At 58.8% G+C, this 13,111-nt stretch overlaps 2 protein-coding genes across 16 annotated transcripts in view; one reads left to right on the forward strand and one right to left on the reverse strand.

The window, feature by feature from the left end:
* DYNC2I2 (dynein 2 intermediate chain 2) overlaps positions 1 to 3,895 on the forward strand; it is a 37,425-nt gene extending 33,530 nt beyond the window's left edge. For all 7 annotated transcript variants that reach the window (XM_087418981.1, XM_087418980.1, XM_004423536.3 and 4 more), the window contains 7 exons: positions 351 to 460; positions 988 to 1,145; positions 1,702 to 1,811; positions 2,248 to 2,415; positions 2,654 to 2,886; positions 3,174 to 3,331; positions 3,587 to 3,895. In XM_087418981.1, the coding sequence (XP_087275107.1) occupies positions 351 to 460; positions 988 to 1,145; positions 1,702 to 1,811; positions 2,248 to 2,415; positions 2,654 to 2,886; positions 3,174 to 3,331; positions 3,587 to 3,825 (1,176 nt within the window). In that variant the 3' untranslated portion in view covers positions 3,826 to 3,895. The remainder of the gene's footprint in view (positions 1 to 350; positions 461 to 987; positions 1,146 to 1,701; positions 1,812 to 2,247; positions 2,416 to 2,653; positions 2,887 to 3,173; positions 3,332 to 3,586) is intronic.
* Positions 3,896 to 4,185: 290 nt separating this feature from the next.
* The window catches only part of SPTAN1 (spectrin alpha, non-erythrocytic 1), a 64,391-nt gene continuing 55,465 nt past the window's right edge, over positions 4,186 to 13,111 (reverse strand). For 5 of the 9 annotated variants that reach the window (XM_014782224.2, XM_087418969.1, XM_004423534.3 and 2 more), the window contains 12 exons: positions 12,432 to 12,591; positions 11,740 to 11,816; positions 10,873 to 11,082; positions 10,181 to 10,477; positions 9,641 to 9,753; positions 9,189 to 9,206; positions 6,302 to 6,356; positions 5,652 to 5,848; positions 5,432 to 5,485; positions 5,198 to 5,344; positions 4,963 to 5,110; positions 4,186 to 4,670 (listed from right to left, as the gene is read on the reverse strand). In XM_014782224.2, coding sequence (XP_014637710.2) covers positions 4,545 to 4,670; positions 4,963 to 5,110; positions 5,198 to 5,344; positions 5,432 to 5,485; positions 5,652 to 5,848; positions 6,302 to 6,356; positions 9,189 to 9,206; positions 9,641 to 9,753; positions 10,181 to 10,477; positions 10,873 to 11,082; positions 11,740 to 11,816; positions 12,432 to 12,591 — 1,602 coding nt within the window. In that variant the 3' untranslated portion in view covers positions 4,186 to 4,544. The remainder of the gene's footprint in view (positions 4,671 to 4,962; positions 5,111 to 5,197; positions 5,345 to 5,431; positions 5,486 to 5,651; positions 5,849 to 6,301; positions 6,357 to 9,188; positions 9,207 to 9,640; positions 9,754 to 10,180; positions 10,478 to 10,872; positions 11,083 to 11,739; positions 11,817 to 12,431; positions 12,592 to 13,111) is intronic. The other 4 variants (XM_087418970.1, XM_087418968.1, XM_087418966.1 and 1 more) reach the window with 1 other exon arrangement.

Here is a 13,111-nt window from a genome sequence, read left to right on the forward strand (position 1 = left end):
CCATTTTTCAGTCCACGATTTTGTGGCATTGAGTACATTCTCACTGTTGTGTGGCCATCATCACCATCCAGTTCCAGAAGCCAAAGCTTTTGAAATTGTGTGAGCACAGCTGTGAGGACAGGGCCTAGCTCTCATCTGCAGCCTGTGTCTGTCTCGATTTTCAAGGCCCTTCCTTCTGGGTTTCTGGAAGCCTCTTGTTTGGGGAGATGTCAGGCTGAAGGCTGCACATTTTCCTCCAGGGCTGGGAGTGGACCTGGGGAGCTTTCCGGGCTTCAGGTGGCCCAGGCCTGCGTGTGGTGTTTGTTAGGGGGCCACGGGGCTCAGGGTTGGGGATGGCCTGTCTCTTGCAGGTGACCTGCCTGCACACCCTGGGCTACCCCCCAGCCCAAGGGCAGGGTCTGCACGTGACCAGCCTCTCCTGGAACACCACTGGCTCCGTGGTGGCCTGTGCCTATGGCCGGTGAGTGGCAGCAGGTGTGGGTGTGGGGCAATGGAAGGCCCTTGGATGCTCATCTGCACCTCTGTCTCCCCATCTGTGCAGTGAAGGGTTGACCCAGAGCTTGGTCATTCTGGGAGTCTTTCTTCTCAAGGCCTCCTTGGTGGGGTTGGTAATGGGTTGGCAGGAAAAGAGACGGGGAGGGAAGGGCTTAGAGTCCAGGAATCGTGCCCATCGGCCATCAGCCTTCTCACCTTCTCCATGAGCTTTCTCTCATGTGCTGGGCTTCCCCTGCCCTGCCATTGCATGGACCCATCCTTGGTTCCTGGGGACCCTTTTCCAGAGAAAGTCATGCCCTCAGGGTGCCAAGGAGGAGCCAGTGGCACTTCGATACCCAGCACAGTGTCTGGGTGTGATGGGGACATGGGCTCATCTGTTTGGGGGTAGTTGGGGGAGAAGTGGGTCGGGTGATAGGAGCGAGGTGGGGATGGGGCCAGTTGGGATGAAGTCCGGCCTAGGGGCAGGGCCAGCTCAGGCACGTCCCTGTGCAGGCTGGATGACGGAGACTGGAGCACGCTGAAGTCCTTCGTGTGCGCCTGGAACCTGGACCGGCGAGGCCTGAACCCCCGGCAGCCATCGGTGGTGGTGGAGGTGCCCAGCGCCGTCATGTGCCTGGCCTTCCACCCCACGCAGCCATCCCACATTGCAGGTGAGCTGCCCAGCCTGCAGAGGGCGCCAAAGGGAGCTCTCCACTGGGCCCTCAGCCCCTGGGCTTGGCCAGCGCAGGACTCCTGGGAGGCAGAGACCACAGGCAGCCTTGACCCCTGGGCTCAGGTGAGGATGCTGAGTGGGCCCAGCCAGGCGTGAGCTCAGAGGAAGAGGAGGCGGGTCCTCAGCTGAGTCTTGAGGGGGCGTGGGCCCAGCGGCGGTGCGGCCTGGCTGGGACAAGAGGCAGGATGGAGCAGGCTCCCTCAGGAGCTGTCGGTGGTGACAGCAGCCGTGCATGTTGGAAAGGGGGCAGGTGCAGCTGGAGAGAATGGCAGGGCGTGGGCGGTGGGGAGCAGCCTGGCAGTGGGAGAAGCTTCCTGGGGTGGGCACAGCAGGCTGGAGTGTGAGGCCTGGGGACCAGGACTTTTCCTTCTCCAGGACGGTGTTCAGGGAAGTGGCTCCGCGTCCCTGCTTGGTGGGCGGGTGGGGTGGGTGCTTGGCCGGAAGCCAGGCTGCTGGCTGTGGGTCAGCTCTGCTCAAGCCGCTTGGTCCCACAGGTGGGCTGTACAGTGGTGAGGTGCTGGTGTGGGACGTGAGCCGGCCCGAGGACCCGCTGCTCTGGCGCACGGGCCTCACGGACGACACACACACAGACCCCGTGTACCAGGTCAGCGCCGCGGGCTGCCCGGGAGTGGGGAGGCACCTGCCCCACTCGGAGCTGGCCTGGCTGTCGTGTGCCTGCCCCTTGAGGCAAAGCTGTGGAAGGTCACAGGGAGCTGGCAGTTGGACAGCTGCCCCCGGCATTCTTGGCGCTCCCCGGGCATGAGTCACCCCCAGGGCCGGTCCCAGCCGCCTACCCTGGAGCTGCAGCTCGGGGCTCCTAGCTGTCCTGGCTTTCTGCTGGGACCAGGGGAGGGACCCCTCCTGCCCCCTGGTGGGTGAGGCAGCTCCCAGGCTTCCCCCAGAATTCTCCCTGTTTTTCTCCCCTGGAAGAGAAGGGGAGGGTGGGGCTGGAACGTGCCATCTTGTCCTGCGGGAGGCAGGGAGTAGGCCGGGGGCGGGCATCGCTTTCTCCACCTTGCCCCAGCACCCTGTTGTCCCAGGTGGTCTGGCTCCCCGAGCCCCGGCACAGCCACCGCTTCCAGGTGCTGAGCGTGGCCACCGATGGGAAGGTGCTGCTCTGGCAGGGGGTCGGGGCGGGCCAGCTGCAGCTCACCGAGGGCTTCGCCCTGGTCGTGCAGCAGCTCCCCCGGAACACCAAGCTAAGGAAGGTAGGTGGGGGCCAGGCCAAGGCTGCTGCCCCTGGGGACGGGCCCGAGGCAGCCCCAGCCTGTGGGACTTCCTGGGCCAGTGAGCCTTGGGGCGGGCGGGGTGGGAGCCAGTGCTGCCAGCTCAGCATGACTTGCTGCCTGACCTCCTCGGGCCACGGCGTCCACTTGCATGCCTGGACTCCTTTGGGACACCATGACTGGTTCCCTAGGCTCTGCCCTGTCGTTCATTTCTCCACAGCCTCCCCGGGGGGAGACGGAGGTGGGCACCACGGCAGTGGCTTTCTCCAGCTTTGACCCCAGCCTTTTTGTTCTGGGCACGGAAGGCGGCTTCCCACTCAAGTGTTCCCTGGCAGCGGAAGAGGCCGCCCTCACGCGGATGCCTAGCTCTGTGCCCCTGCGGGCCCCGGCACAGTTCACCTTCTCTCCCCATGGTGGCCCCGTCTACTCCGTGAGCTGTTCCCCCTTCCACAGGTAGGGGAGACCCTGGCCTGGGCCTCTGGCACAAGGAGGGACCCACCAGGCCATGCCATAGAACTGCAGTCTGTCCTGAGCCTGGGTCTTCCCACCGGAGCCCTGGTATCCAGAACTCTGGTAGTTGGCTTTGGGGAACTGGCCCCTCTCCCCCAAGGACCCCAGGTTTGGGGGCTGGAGGTGCTTTTCAAGAGCCTGACAGCCCAGGAGCTCGGCAGGAAGGCCCTAGCTCCCCAGGCACCCAGCACTCATCCCTTGCCTGGCTCTCTGCCCCACGTCCTGTCCAGGAACCTCTTCCTGAGCGCAGGGACCGACGGCCACGTCCACCTGTACTCCATGCTGCAGGCGCAGCCGCTCACCTCCCTGCGGCTGTCCCACAAGTACCTGTTTGCTGTGCGCTGGTCCCCAGTGCGCCCTTTGGTGTTTGCGGCTGCTTCTGGGGAAGGTAGGAAATGGGACAGCAGGCTTGGATCCGTTTAAGTGACGGGGGCCCAGTCTGTACCTGGAATTCTGGGGCGAGACTGCACGTGGGGTGAGGATGACTCTCCTCGCTTGGGAGGAGAGAGAACAAAGAGGGCAACAGCCTTTTCTGTGCTGAGGCCTCGACTCGCGAGTTTCTCTTCCCAGGTGCAGGGGACTCTGAAGCAGCTCAGGGGCCGCTGCTCTAGGCCTCTCTTACCCCACAAATCTCTTTCTGAAGGTGACGTGCAACTGTTTGATCTCCAGAAAAGCTCCCAGAAACCCACCGTTTCCATCAAGCAAACCCAGGATGGCAGCCCTGTCTATTGTCTTGAATTTAATCGCCAGCAGACTCAGCTCTTGGCTGCTGGCGACGCCCAGGGCACAGTGAAGGTGTGGCAGCTGAGCACCGAGTTCACTGAACAAGGGCCTGGGGAGACAGAGGACTTGGAGCAGCTGGCGGCAGAGGTGGCCACCTGAGGACAGTGGAGGAACAGCAGGGTCATGGCGGGGAGTGCCCCTAAATACAGAGGCAGGGGGCGAGGCTCCATCAGTGCTGAGCTGTGTATTTCTTTTTTTTTTTTTTTAAAGATTTTATTTATTTATTTTTTCCCCCCAAAGGCCCAGTAGATAGTTGTATGTCATAGCTGCACATCCTTCCAGTTGCTGTATGTGGGACGCGGCCTCATGGCCGGAGAAGCGGTGCGTCCGTGCGCGCCCGGGATCCGAACCCGGGCTGCCAGCAGCGGAGCGCACGCACTTAACCGCTAAGCCACGGGGCAGGCCCTGAGCTGTGTATTTCTGATGGAAACTGAATGAAGACAAGACAGGCTTTTTGGGGATAGTCAAGTCGTTTATTTGTCTTTTACGTGAAAACAGAAAATGGTGGTGGTGGGGGGTAACTAGAGAACAAGAGGGGAACTAGCCAGCTGCTTAGATTTTTCTGAAGTCGGAATGGGGCAGCTGGCTTCAAGACAGGAATCTGGGTCCCCACAGCAACATGGCGATTGCAACTGGACCAGAAGCGGTTTATTGAAGCACCATTTTCTACTGTCTTTTCTCAAGCTAAGCAGGTTTAAGGTTACATTGGAAAGTAACACTGTCTGGAATATGTTTCTTAAGAGCACAGAGATGGGCTGACATGCAGCAGGCGACGGCAGGGCAAGCAGTGGTGGGCCAGCTAACCTAGGAGCGGTGGGTCAGTTCACGAAGAGCGAGCGGGTGAACTCGACGTAGTCGAAAGCGGTGGGGAGTTCGCGGCCCTTGCTGTCCACGTAGGGCTTCATGTGGGAGACACAGTAGTCGGCTTGTTCCCGAGTCAGGTTCTGGAAGGGAGATGCACCTGTCACACACTGGCGCAGGGGTGGCTGGGCAGACTTCAAAGATGTTAATGCCCATGCTTGGAAGGATCTACACTCAGAGTCCATAGCCAGTTCCATGAGCTGACACGGGACTGTGACCTGGACTCAACTTCATTTGTTAATAAAATGCCTGCACCCAGCAGAGTAAGGTTCAAAATGGGGTCTGCTACTCGGACCCAGGGGCAGCCTTGGGCTTTGCTTTTTAAAGGGAACCTCAACCCCCCTCCCCAGGGCAGGGGCAGCAGAGCCCCCAGACCTGGTACAGCTCTTCCTTGGTCACATAAGGTTTTCCCTCGGAGCTCAGGGCCCGGAAGGCGCTCTCGATCTCCTCGCTGGACTTGACGTTCTCAGTCTCACGGCTGATCATGAAAGCCATGTATTCTTGCAGGGAGACGTGGCCGTCCCTGGGGAGGAGCAAGTGCAGTGAGCGGGGAGGTGCAGCAGGAGCCGCAGGCAGACAGACGGCTTCCACCACCTTCCCTGAAGCTCACCTGTTGGGATCCACGGTGTCCAGGATCGCCTCGAACTCAGGGTCGGGTTCCCCTTCCTCCACCATGGGCAGGTCATAGCCCAGGGAGCGCAGGCAGGACTTGAACTCCTGGTGGTTCAGCCGGCCAGACTTGTCCTTGTCAAAGTGTCTGCAGCGCAAAGCCAAGAACTGCTGAGCACACAGGCCCTGCTGCTGGGCCTGCCCCCCAGCCAGGGAGGGTGCAGGGTGTACTCACTTGAACATCATGCTGAATTCTTTGAGGGCCTCCTCGGTCACCCCTGTAGTGTTCCTGGAAGAATATACAAGATTGAGGATTGGGCCCTCCACCCCACAGCAGGTGACACGTTCTGTTCTATCCCAGTACACTGACTGCTGGACCCTGGGGTGACCTGTGGTCAGTGGGGGGCTGAGACCCTCACTGCCGCCAGTACCCGCCCAGAGCCCAGGGCAGGTACCTGGCCTGGATCTGCTGCTCCAGGTTGTGCTGCATGCGCATGCCCAGCTGGTCGAGCTGGTCCCACTGCTGGGCCAGGCCCACAGTGCTGTGCTCTGTGTACTTGTTGTCCAGGATCAGGGCTTCCTCCATGGCGGCCCCCAGGTCCTCGATCTTCTTGAGCTGGCTTCTCATGGCTCGTATCTCCTGGTGCTTGCGCTGCAGGGGTGGGGGAGCAAAGATGCATGGGACCAGGGCTCTTGCCTCGGTCACTAAGCCCAAGAGCCTGCTCAACGGCCCCCCTGTCTCGGCCCTCCCAGCCTGGCCTGAGACCTGCAGGGCTGTCCGGAAGGGAAAGCGGGATGGGGTGAGGTGGAAGAAATCCCACTGCTTTGGTGGAGGGAAAGACTTCAATGTGAGCATCACACACTAGGGAGTCAACCCACCAGGGAAACAGTATAAACTGAGGACAGAAGGAGCCTCTCCCTTCTCAAGTGGGGTTCTAGGGAGCAGCTGTCAAAGACTTTTTAAATGATGGGGTCCCGGCTGCTTCAAGCCAAGGGGAAAGGGCTACCCAACCAGCCCACCTCATGCCTGACTTTAAACCAGGAGGCCTGCTGGGGAGGTCGGGTGCAGGGTCTTAGCTAGGCTAGAAGCCCTAGGGGCACTTACTTTGGTAGCTTCAAGCTGAGATTCGAGGGTTCCGGATTCTTCCACCATGCAGGACCTAAACACAGAAGCACAGTGAGGCAAGGGGCCTGATCGCAGGTTGAACTCAACTATCCTCAGATAAAGCAGTGCCTGCAGTCTTAAATCCCTTTCTTCTTTTTTTTTTTGTGAGGAAGATCAGCCCTGAGCTAACATCCGTGCTAATCCTCCTCTTTTTGCTGAGGAAGACCGGCTCTGAGCTAATATCTATTGCCAATCCTCCTCCTTTTTGTTTTTTCCCCCAAAGCCCCAGTAGATAGTTGTATGTCATAGCTGCACATCCTTCTAGTTGCTGTATGTGGGACACGGCCTCAGCACGGCTGGAGAAGCGGTGCGTGGGTGCACGCCCAGGATCCGAACCCGGGCCGCCAGTAGCGGAGCGTGTGCACTTAACTGCTAACCCACGGGGCCGGCCCTTAAAATCCCTTTCATTAAGGAAACAAAACCTGTCTGCCTGCTATTGGCTCTCTTTTCCTGAGCAGCCCCGGGAGCCAGGGAGGGCAGGTAATATTTCTCCTGTTTCAGAGACAGGAAGCTGCTGCCCAATGTGGGGTGCCACCTGCTCGAGGCCAACTGTGGGCCAGCGCCAAGCACCCCCCAGCCTGCTCCCTGCTCCCAGGCCGGGACCCTTTCTCACGTGGCTCCTCAGGCCCAGCCAGACCGTGACATGGTACCTGACCCGAGCCCGGCCCTCGAGGGGTACCTCAGGAACCGATTTTAAGTTCCCCTATGGGAACAGAGGGGCTGCAGGCCTGACTGACAACACCCCCCTCTGTAGCCGCAGGGGAGAAAGATGCCCTGTACAACTCTGCCAGCCAACAGGCGGAGACCTTCGGGAGGAGGGGAGGCAGGCACCCCCCAGAAATCCCTGGAGTCTCCTGTAGTTTCCTGAGGAGGGGAGCCACATTCCAGGGTGAGTGACAGCAATGGGGGGAGATGCAGTCAGATGACCCCTCAATCAAGGAAACAACTGGGGTGCTAAGGGAGCATGACCAGATTTGGGTTTTGAAAGTGGTTCTAATTCTGCCCAGAAGGAGGTGGCTGTGACTAAGCCCAGATCCAGGTTCTGTGATCTAGAGACAGTCAGCACCAGAGGCTCCTTCCAGGGCCAAGTTCCGAAGAGCAGGTGGGCTCTGGGGAGCCTCCATCTTCCCAACATAACAGTGCAAGGTCACGGAAGACTACCAGTGAACGAAGATGACAAACAAGTTGGGGTTACGTGCAGCGACGAGTCACACTGTGTGGGTGTCCTTGGTGGGATTTTAGGCCAGCCTCCCCTGTACCCACATTTGCCCCAACCTGCCCTTTTAACACCCAGCAAGCCAGGGTTAGCTCTGAAATCTCCCCAAGCTCAAAGTGCTCTAGCAAGGCAAGGCACCGGGCTCCTCCTACCCCCGCGGATCACTCACAGTCACACCACGTCCCCCAGGGAAAAGCACACCCCCGGGACCTGGGGGCAGGAGGCTGGGTGCCGGTGCAGTGGCAGGAGGACAGACCCCTCCTTCCCCAGCGGCTGAGGGTGGTGGGTTAGAAAGCGGAGCCACCTGGGGAAGTCAAGAGTGCACTGGTAAAACTGCAGTGAGGGGAGAAGAGAAATAAGAGGAAAAAACCTTCCAGACAGATCATCCCCAACTTCATACTGACAGACACGAATGACCCGCCGGTAGGCTATGCTAGTCAAAGAAGAGAAACCAATGAATACACCAGAGAAAGGGGAGGCGAGAGCACATGACACACACACGCCACAGGCCTGAGCTGGCGGTGCGCAGGCAGGGCAACCTGGCGCCCAGGCAGGGACCTGGCAGAGGCGGAGCCGATGGCCGGCCTGGGAGGAAGAGAGGGCTGGGGTGCAGCCACACGGTTAAGGGAGCATGGCACCTCACGGAGACAAGACCGAGACCAGCAGACACAGCCACAGGGGCCGGGGATAGGAGGGGGCGGACGCCAGGGGGCTTCTGAGCTAGAAACTGTGAGCCCTAGATCCTGTCCCACCTCACCTCGCCTTCAGCACATGTGGTTCTAAGTGTGGGTGTGTTTCTCCTGTTGCCACCTTTAAACGCCCCATTTACCTGTCTGCGGAGCCTCAGCGTGCTAGCCTAAGCCACTGTGGTCCCACCAACCCCGGCCTTGAGAGTGGGCCTGGGAGAGAAAGCAAAGGTGCCTGACCAGGCAGAGGCCGAGGCCCAGGCCTGGAGAAGCGGCTCCTCCTGGGACTGGGCAGGACGGCCCTGCTCCTCTCGGGGCTTCTCCCAAGCCCTGTCTCTCCATCACTCAGAAACCCTGAGCTCTTCTGCTTTCTGTTAGGGCAAATGATACTGTCCCCCTCCCCGGGGAAAGCTGGGAGACAGCCTCAGCCCTCAGTGGGGGCTCTGGGGGAAGCGTCAGTGCACAGCTGGGTACTTACTGCATCAGCCTGAGCCCCCTAAACACTGTCATCCCGCTTCATGCCCACGACCTCCTAGGGGCTAAACGTGCTCCCTCTGCACACATGGGGAAAAGAGGCAGAGTCCAGGACAGTCCCATGGCCGAACCAGCACGGGGATCCTCAGCTCTGGCCTTCTGGCTTGTCACATGCCCTACCCCAGAGAACCCTTGGAGTCTGAACAGGAAGGTGGGAGTGGCTCCCCTCCCTCGACTGCAGGCTGTCAGGACAGTGGGCTGTGGGGCAAGGCACACATTCCTTGCAAGGTGACAGGGCTAGGGTGGGGCAGGGGAAGTGCAGCCCCCTGGGCAGGAAGGCCCATCCTGGGATCCTCTGCAAGCCAGGCTACAGGGGGACAGAGGGCAGAGGGACAAGCACACAAAACACCACCACGTCACAAGCCCGGAGAAATAAGAAGACAATATTAACCCATCGAGGAGATACGTTCTGTGGAGATGGGATCCAAGTAGCCGCAAGACAAGGTGGCGTCCGGACAGCAGCAGTCGGGAGGTGGGGACAGAGGGCGACACAAGAAAGAGAAACAAAACCAAGAACGTCAGTACCCACACTGCACTCAACCCTGTATGGTCTGTCACCGAGTCGCTGCTCGGGGCTGACCACGGGCCACAGTCCCACCCAATCCAGGACATCTACCAACTTGATCATTGGGGAAAGGACCTTCAAGAACACCGCTCTGACTCTGCCCGCCCCTCTGGCTCCAGCCAGACCAGGCCATGCTCCTAGCCCGTCTTCCTTCCTCATTCCCAGCATGCCTTCTGGTTTCATGCAAATCTCCCTGCAGCCTGGAGCTGGAGGCCTGGGCATTCAGCCTCCGGGACCAGAGCGCTCCCCGGGCCTGGGCACAGAGGGCAGGCCAGCACCTGGTCTCCTGGATCCACTGGTGGAAGGCGTTGGCGTGCTGGGCAAACTCCTGGCGCAGCTTGTCATTCTCCTCCTGCCGGCGCTGCTCCTTCTGCAGCTCCAGCTCCCTTTCCTAAGGACCAAAGGGCGGCAGAGACGATGTCATCCCTGGCCCCTCCTTCAGGACAGGCTCAGGAGACGGCTCTACCCTCGAGAACTGACCAGCTGGACTTAAATGTTGAGAGGAGGAGGAAGCAGTTTTCTGAAGCTGGACACAAGAAACAATCACCTTCGGGGTTAGGGAGGACTGGATGTTAACCTCAACCCGAAGGTGAGACGGGAGGCGTGTGGGAACATTCAGCAAGCTCAGAGCACTTGGTGCTCTGGCTGCTCGCAACCCCCTCCAGACGTGGCGGGAAGTGACAGATAACCCAGCGGTGGGCTGCTAGACTGACAGACGCGGGACTTCCGATACCGGAAACCGTGCTCCCTCCTCCCCTGGTCTCGTCCCTCTTCAGCTGCCAGCTGGCAGGAGCGCAGGGAGCAGCGGGCAAGGGCACCTTGATGATCTTCTGCAGGTTCCTCCAGGTCTCCTCCAGAGCCTCCATGGTGAACCACGTGTAGGGGTTGGAGGCCACGCGGAAGCTCTTGATCTGGCGGTCGAGCTCGGCCAGCTGGTTGAAGTCGGCCTGGGCTGAGCTGAGGGAGGAGCGGAAGGCGTCGTGGGCCTCACGCAAGGCTTTGATTTCCTCCAGGGAGTTGCAGCGCACCGGGTCTGTTAAATCCTCCTCGGCATTTTCAAACCAGCTGTTGAAGGCAGAAGCCTTTTTGGCAAAGGTCAGGAAGAGGTCCTCCACCTGAAAGTAGAGAGACCAGGCTGGGACAGTCGCAAGGGCTGGACGTGCCATCCCTGTGCAGGAGGGCGGGTGGTGGGGTGTGGGAGCAGGAAAAGCAGGTGTAGTCCCCAGGGCGTCAGGGTCGAGACAGCACACGGCTTGCTGGGTGCCTTTCTCCCACTTCCACTCCTGAGAGCCCTCAATGTCTCTTCCCTTGCTGCCCTTTTCTCTGGGTATCTGCAAATTCAGTCTGTTTTGGGCGCCTGACTGGCAGCTTTGTGAAGGCACAGGTCCCACCTGCCTTGGTTTATGTTGGCTCCACACCCATTGCAGAGGAGACGGCAGAGCATGGCAAAGGGAAGCTGGATTTGCATTCCTGTGTGCTGGACTGAGCTCTGCCGGGGGCCCACCCTTACCTTGCGGAAGTGACTCTGAGCCTCCAGCAGCTTCTTCTTCCGCGTGGCCGAGTTGGCCAGAAGCTGGCTCCATCTTTTCATGAGGGAGGCGTGCCGGGCCTCGATGGCCTTTGACTGGATGTGCTTGGCGGCCAGCAGCTGATCTTTGAGGGCAGTGATGTTGGCAATGCCCTCCTGCTGGAAGGCCTGCAGGCCAGCATCAAAGGTTTCCTGCAACAAGGAGCATTACCATTAGATAGGCCAATCTGCAGTGACTGCGACAAGACTAGACTCACTCCTTCTGCACGTCTCAGCCAGACTGTCAGCCTGCAGACCCCGCCTTCCTACACTTGGTCACACCTGCCCACCTGTCTGCATCTCCATCAGACGGCAGATGACTGCAGCAGCTTCCCAGGCTCACGCTGTTAGCCTCGGGCCCTTCCACCCAGCACTCCAGGCACACTGATGTAATGGGGCTCCCTGAATACGCCCAACTCTCCCCACTACCGCTCTAGAACGAACGCCCTGCCTCTCCACCTGACCCCTTCCAGTTTATCCTTCATGATCGAGCTTAGACCTCATCTGCTCTGGGGAGACTTTCCCCATCAGCCCTCGCCTGCTGGACACTGAGTCGGACTCCTCTTGGGTGTAAGTCCCCAGCACGCGCTGCTGCGTTCAGTCCTGTGAGCACCTATCAGGCTGCAGCACAGGTGCCTAGTCTAGAAGCTCCTGAGGACCAGGACTGTATCTTGTTCACCGCTGAATCCCTAGGGTCTAAGGTAAAATAGTCAGATGTCCTGATGAAAGACTCTGACCATCATTCATCTACCAGGAAAGACTGTTGGAGTAGATTTCAATCAATCAATCAACAAAGAGGCTACAACTGACCTGTTTGGTAAGAAGAGTTTGGACAGAAGATAGATCTCGGCCATAATCATCTGTCTTCAAGCTGTTCTCCTTTTCACCTAGAAAACCAAGCATGGAAATATACCATTCCTTCTTGGTGCAGTGACATGAGTTAAAAAGAAAAAAAAGAAAACCGAGGCACACTATTATTGCGTTTAGGTTTAAATTCCGATATTACTAACAGCAGTCTCTGAACCCACAGGAGCTGGTTCCCCACTGCACCCCAGGCCCCCGTTCTCCATCTGTGCCATGAAGAGATGTGGTTCAGCTGCTACTCATGTGACAGCAACTACTAAAGTCATGTGGGTCCTGAGATCAGAGTCTAGCTCCTCCTCGCCCAGCAGCTGGACTGCACCCTGGACCCGTGTCGCCTGGGGACAGTGCTGATGCAGCTGGTGGCCGCTGGTGCCCGTTTTGTTTGTGGTGTGACGTTTGCCACTTCTTTCAGCATCTAAGGGCTTTTGTTAACCCCCACATTGGCCCAGCGCTGGCACTGCCGAGGCCCTGGCTCTCTGGCCTGCTCTCGTGGTGGGTTCTGATATGCCCGCATTTGATTGGTTTCTTCTCTGCAGCAGAAAACCAACCGCATAGGAAGTAGACGAGCCGTGGCTCCAGAGCAATCTTCCCGGCCTGGGAGGAAAAGAAAGTTGGGGACTCGCCGAGACAGTGCTTACCAATCCAGGACTCCACCACGTCAGCTTTCCAGTTGAACTGAAGGAAGGCCGAGTTCTCGTCAAGCTTTGCCTTCCTCTGGGAGGCAGCTTTCTCCAGGTCTGACACTTTCCCGTTCAAGCACTTCATCTTTGAAGAGATGTTCTCCTCATGGTGATTGTTCTAGGCCATGGAGAGAAGGCACACTCTGGTCAGCCTCACCTGCTGCAGTTACCTGCCCTGCACCCTCCCTGCCTGGGAAGGCTCTCAATTTCTGTCAGATGGGCCATGGATGCCCCTGTCCACTGCCAGGTGGAGGAACAGTGGGTAAGGCTTTTCTAAGATCAACATGGAGTAAGAGCCTTAACAAATGAATACCCTTGTCTTAAAAAGATGAATCATGGGGGGCCAGCCCGGTGGCGCAAGCGGTTAAGTGTGCACGTTCCGCTGCGGTGGCCTGGGGTTCGCCGGTTCGGATCCCGGGTGCGCACCGACGCACCGCTTGTTAAGCCATGCTGTGGTGGCATCCCATATAAAGTGGAGGAAGATGGGCACGGATGTTAGCCCAGAGCCAGTCTTCCTCAGCAAAAAAGAGGAGGATTGGCATTGGATGTTAGCTCAGGGCTGGTCCTCCTCACAAAAAAAAAAAAAAAAGATGAATCATGGCAATTCCACATATAGAAATTAATACTAAACAAATAAT

This window comes from Ceratotherium simum, chromosome 29, assembly GCF_057802395.1.
Source record: "Ceratotherium simum simum isolate JZ-2026a chromosome 29, ASM5780239v1, whole genome shotgun sequence".
NCBI classification, from domain to species: domain Eukaryota; kingdom Metazoa; phylum Chordata; class Mammalia; order Perissodactyla; family Rhinocerotidae; genus Ceratotherium; species Ceratotherium simum.